The sequence below is a fragment of the Canis lupus genome, chromosome 1 (assembly GCF_011100685.1).
Source record: "Canis lupus familiaris isolate Mischka breed German Shepherd chromosome 1, alternate assembly UU_Cfam_GSD_1.0, whole genome shotgun sequence".
In the NCBI taxonomy this organism is placed as follows: domain Eukaryota; kingdom Metazoa; phylum Chordata; class Mammalia; order Carnivora; family Canidae; genus Canis; species Canis lupus.
Genome location: NC_049222.1, coordinates 109,970,823 through 109,975,460, shown reverse-complemented (window position 1 = coordinate 109,975,460; position 4,638 = coordinate 109,970,823). Strand labels below are relative to the sequence as shown.

Genomic DNA, 4,638 nt, shown 5'->3' with positions numbered 1-4,638 from the left:
GTGAGAAACATAGGGCAGGAGCCAGAGCTGTCACAGTCACCCCTGTGTCCCCAGAACAAAGAAATTACTATTGAAGGAAAGAACGGTGCACATTAATCTGTCTCCTCTCTCTAGCCACATTTCTCTCTCCTCCTGGTCCCCAAATTTTATTACCATTCTGTCCCAGCTCAGATGTACCCTCCTCCAGGAAGCCCTCCCTGACCCCCTAGGCTGAGTCAAGAGCATCCTCTGAACTCCCACACCCCAGCCCAGCCCACTCTGTGTCATCATTATCTGGGGATAGGTCTGTCTCTCCTACTGGATACTGAGCCCCAAGAGGGCAAGGTCAGGGCTGTCTCCGTGACAATTATGTGCCCAGCTTCACTCAGCAGGGGGCTGGTCAAGAGCAACCAGAACAACAGAGATCAGTGCTAAGGACAGAGGTAAGCAAGCCTGTGGCAGGGCGTGGAGTCATTCAGGGGGTGAGAAAGGCAGGATGAGCACAGAGGCTCCTAAAAATCGACAACCCAAGGGAGGAGAGAGGCTAGTTCAGGGGTTTCGGGGTTCCAGTGCTGGATGCCAGTCTTCACCCCATTCCCTCCTAGCTGTGTGGCTTGGAGTAAGGGAACTCCTTTGGCTGTTTCCTCATTTGCAAAATGGATACTATACTAGCAGCCCAGCTGCGGAGCTACTGGAATAATTAAACAAATTCAAGATCGTGGAGGGCTCAGTGGAGGTCGGAGCCCAGAGGGCTCATTTCCCCTCCCTCGCCCCCTCTGCATCCACACCGCACACCCTACACACTCCTGCACACCCTCACCTCCCAGCACGCTCCACACACACACACACACACACACACACTCAGAAGGGATGAGAAGGGACACAGGTTCCCCCACGATGCCCCAAGCTCCGGGCGTGCCTCAGTTTCCCAGAAAGCACAGGCACTACCACAGTCACCACGTTTATTGGATTCATACTTTGGCCCCGGGAGGGTAAGCTGTCGGGAAGACTCAGAGCAGGACGCAAAAGAGGCGCTTGTCGCGGAAGGGGTTCTCCGCGGCCGGCACCGGCGTCACCAGCGGGTCGTCTTTGGCGTGCGTCTCGCAGAAGGCCAGGAGCTCGGCCGCCGCCTGCGACACCTGCGGGCGCCCGCGCGGAGTCCGTCCTCGCCCGAGGCCCCGCCCCGACCACGCCCCCACCGAGCCCCGCCCCCGGGTCCACCCCAGCGGGGAAAGGAATCATCCCGCGGGCCCCACCCCCAGCAGCGCGGGGTGCGGTCCCCCGCCCCGGAGCCCCCGCCTTCCACCCCAGCGCGTCCCCGCACCTTCATGCGGTCGAGGTTCACCTCCAGCTTCAGCTGTTCCACCGTCTTGCGGGCCTCCGCGATCTTGGCCATGTTGTTGGACATGGCTAAGGGTGGGAAGAGCCTAGAGGCCGGCGGGAGTGGGGGGCTGAGAGCGTTAGGCTCGGGCAAGCCTGGGGCCCCAGGTGAGGGTGGCTGCGGTAGTGGGGCCCGCGACGGGGTTGGGGATGCCAGAGCGTACGGAGGGGGTGCCCAGAGGTGGAGGGAGGGACAGGAAAACGGGGGGGGGGGCGGAGGAGGAATGAAGAGACACGCACAGACGGGGGTGGGGTGGCAGAGGCAGGCCAAAGCAGGACGTGTGGGAGGAGAGGGGTAAGAGCGGAGGGTGGAGGGTGCCTAGGATGGGGTACCCAGGGCCAGGTGCAGGGAGGGACAGGAGGGGCCAGGGGAGGCAGGAGGGAAGCACGGATGCGAGGCCGCCCCGCAGGTGGAGGGAGGGACCCAACGAGGCCACAGGTGCTGGATCAGGATCCAGGTGTCCTGGGCCCCCCGGGGACCGAGCAGGAGCCAGGAGGGGGGCCTCCCCAGGCCAATTAGCGGTGGCTCCGGGGAGAACAAGGAATTAAGATCGCGGCGGGAAAGGCGCAGAGGGGGCCTCATTAGGGCCTTGGCAGCAGCTGCCCCCTCCGGCCCCCTCGGGGCGCTCCCCCACCCCAGCCCTGGCCACCTCAAAGGCTCCTCTGCTCATTAGCAGCCGGAGAGAGGGCTGGGGGGTGGGGGGCGGGTAACCCAGCCAGGACCGGGGAGACGGGCAGGGAGGATGGATGGATGAAGCAATGGAAGGAGTAGAGGGAGGGGAGGACAAATTGAGGCATAAAGAAAGGGATGGAGTGATCCAGGGGGACGGAGGCACAGAGGGGACGGTGGGGGGACAGAGAAGGGGAGGTGGGGGGTCCGGGAGGGATGGAGTGAGGGGGTGGGAAAGGAGAGAGGGACGATCGGAGCGGCAGAGAGAGGCACCGCGGGGATAGGGGACAGAGGAGAGGAGGGCTGGGGGGACAGGGAGAGGGAGGTGGAGGGGCGGGGGCAGAGACTGGCTGATGGAGACGCGAAGTAGAAAGTCATTCATTCGCTCACTCATTCATTCATTCCCAGGCGGACAGACCATGGCTGCAATCTGGGGCAGAGGGATTAACTGCGCGGTGGGGAGACCCGAGCCTCCTACCTGTTGCAGCTCCGGCCGGGCTGGCGGGCAGGTGGCGGCTGGGAGACCGCGTCTGGGTGTCCCCCGCTCCCAGGCCCGCCCCGCCCCCTCCCCCGGGGCGCAGCCCCTGAGGCCCGCCTCCTCCCGCTGCCACCGCGCCGGTCCCGCACCCTGGCCCCCTCCCGATGTCCTTCCCCTTTGTCTTTCTGTGTCTCTGTCTCTCCCTTTCTCTCTTTGTCTCTGTCCCTCCGGAACACGCACGCACACTCACTCACAGGTGTGCCCCACACCCCACACTTACGCCAGGTCACACACACCCCTCCTGTGAGGCCCGTGCAGCTTGTCCCCCCCCATCACACGTGCTCTCCCACCCTGTCACAGCTGCCCCCCGGGGTCACCCCACCACAGACGGCCCCCCTCACATGCAGGTGCCCGCCACCTCACTGTCTCACAACACCCTGGTGTTCCCCACAGAGTGTCCTACAGTGCCACAGTCACGCGGCCCCTCAAAATGTCACGCAATGTCTCACAATGTGTCAGATGTCACGTCATCCCCAGTGCCACCTGGCACAAGCACAGATACACTATCTTAGAGTATCAAAGGTGCAAACGGAGGTTCGCCCCGTGTCACACACAGTCTCTCAATGTGTGTCCATCACACACATTCACTGTGTCAGGGTCTCACACTGGGACATGGAATTACACGACATCTTTGTTGAGCACTGTCACTCAACAGCACATGGTGTTACACGGTGACACGCAGTCCCACGTCCAGGGATCCCCACATACACACTCATGCTCACTTTTGCACAGTCTACTGGTGTCACACACAATCTTACACCATCCCTCACAGAGTGTCCCCCCACACACACCCCATCATGCAAACGAGCTCCTGCTGAGCCCCTCACAGTCCCCGTTACCCTCAGCTGTCACCACCCTCACCCAGCAGTCTCGTGTATTGCACACTTACACGGGCACAAGGTCTCTCACTCATGTTCTCATCTGCTTGTGCCCTGCACGGTCACACAACCCCTGGAGGGCTGTCACAACGCCTTGTGTGTCTCACTATCCCACATGATCTGTGTCACACAGAGTCACACGGCTTCTCACAGTTCACCAGTGTGGTTGACATATGCTGTCACACTCACACGGTCCCTCTGTCACACCTATTCCCCCTTGGGCCTGTCACACCGACTTCCCACGCCCCTTCTGGGTGTGTCATACTCATTCTGTCTCACCCTCTGTCACACACGTTTGCCCGCATGACACACACAGGCCCTCATGTCTCCCCACGTTGCACACTGTGCCACACAATCTCTCGTTCCTTCATAGTCTCAATGTCACCACCAGCCCCACGAATAGTGTCTCAGGCAGAGCCAGCCTCTCAGGGTCCCACGCAGTCACCTGCATGTGATCTTTCCCATCTCACAGGCACAGCCGCACACAACCTTTCGGCGTAACACGTGGTTTCACAGTCACACCCTGTGTCTGGTGGTCACAAAATCTCCCCAGGTCACACAGCCACACAACAACCTCTAGCGTCACGCACAATCCCAAGGTAGTACACGCTCATACTATCTCTCGGCGTCTCACGCCATTCCCCGGTGTCACCCAGGGACACTCAGTGTCTCTCCTTGCCCTCGCACACCCCTGTGGGCGCCCACACTCAACCCTCCGGGCCTTCTTGCGACAGCCCCCGGATGACCACACGGGGGCGCTCGCGGCCCGCCGCGCCAGAGCCGTAGGCGGAGGGATATTAGGGCGGGCGGGAGAAGCACCCCCGGGAGGGAGACCCGGACGCTGCAGGGCGCAGGGGGCTGGAGGCCAGGGCGAGAGACTGAAGCTGAGAAATTCAAAGAGAGGTGGGGAGAGGCAGAGAGAGTGGCAGAGAGAGACGCAGAGACAGAAATGTGGAGAGATTGAGACCTAGGGACTAGGTGAGAAAGAGACAGGGGGTTGCAGAGACAGAGACGTGCCGGGTATAGGAGAGACACAGGAACGTAGAGAGCCAGAGACAGCCAGAGACACCGAGGCGGACAGTCCGGCTCGCACACCGAGCAGCCCACAGGGGCTGGTGGCGGAGGCGGGGCCGGGGCGGCCGGGGGCGGGGCCTCGGGGCGGGGGCGGGGCGGCCGGGGCGGGGCCGCGGGGG

The 4,638-nt window shown here is 62.3% G+C and overlaps 1 protein-coding gene across 2 annotated transcripts; it reads right to left on the bottom strand.

The window, feature by feature from the left end:
• Positions 1-927: 927 nt before the first annotated feature.
• On the bottom strand, positions 928-4,386 carry GNG8 (G protein subunit gamma 8). Of its 2 annotated transcripts, none has more exons than XM_038525651.1 (3): positions 2,909-4,386; positions 1,304-1,389; positions 928-1,118 (listed from the first exon to the last, which is right to left on the bottom strand). In XM_038525651.1, exons 2-3 carry the CDS (start codon positions 1,385-1,387, stop codon positions 990-992), a joined length of 213 nt encoding a protein of 70 aa, XP_038381579.1. In that variant the 5' UTR covers positions 1,388-1,389; positions 2,909-4,386; the 3' UTR covers positions 928-989. The 2 variants fall into 2 exon arrangements, with proteins under 2 accessions (XP_038381579.1, XP_038381578.1); XM_038525650.1 differs by lacking the exon at positions 2,909-4,386 and adding an exon at positions 2,508-2,591 and having other exon boundaries at positions 1,304-1,406.
• Between the last annotated feature and the right edge of the window lie 252 nt (positions 4,387-4,638).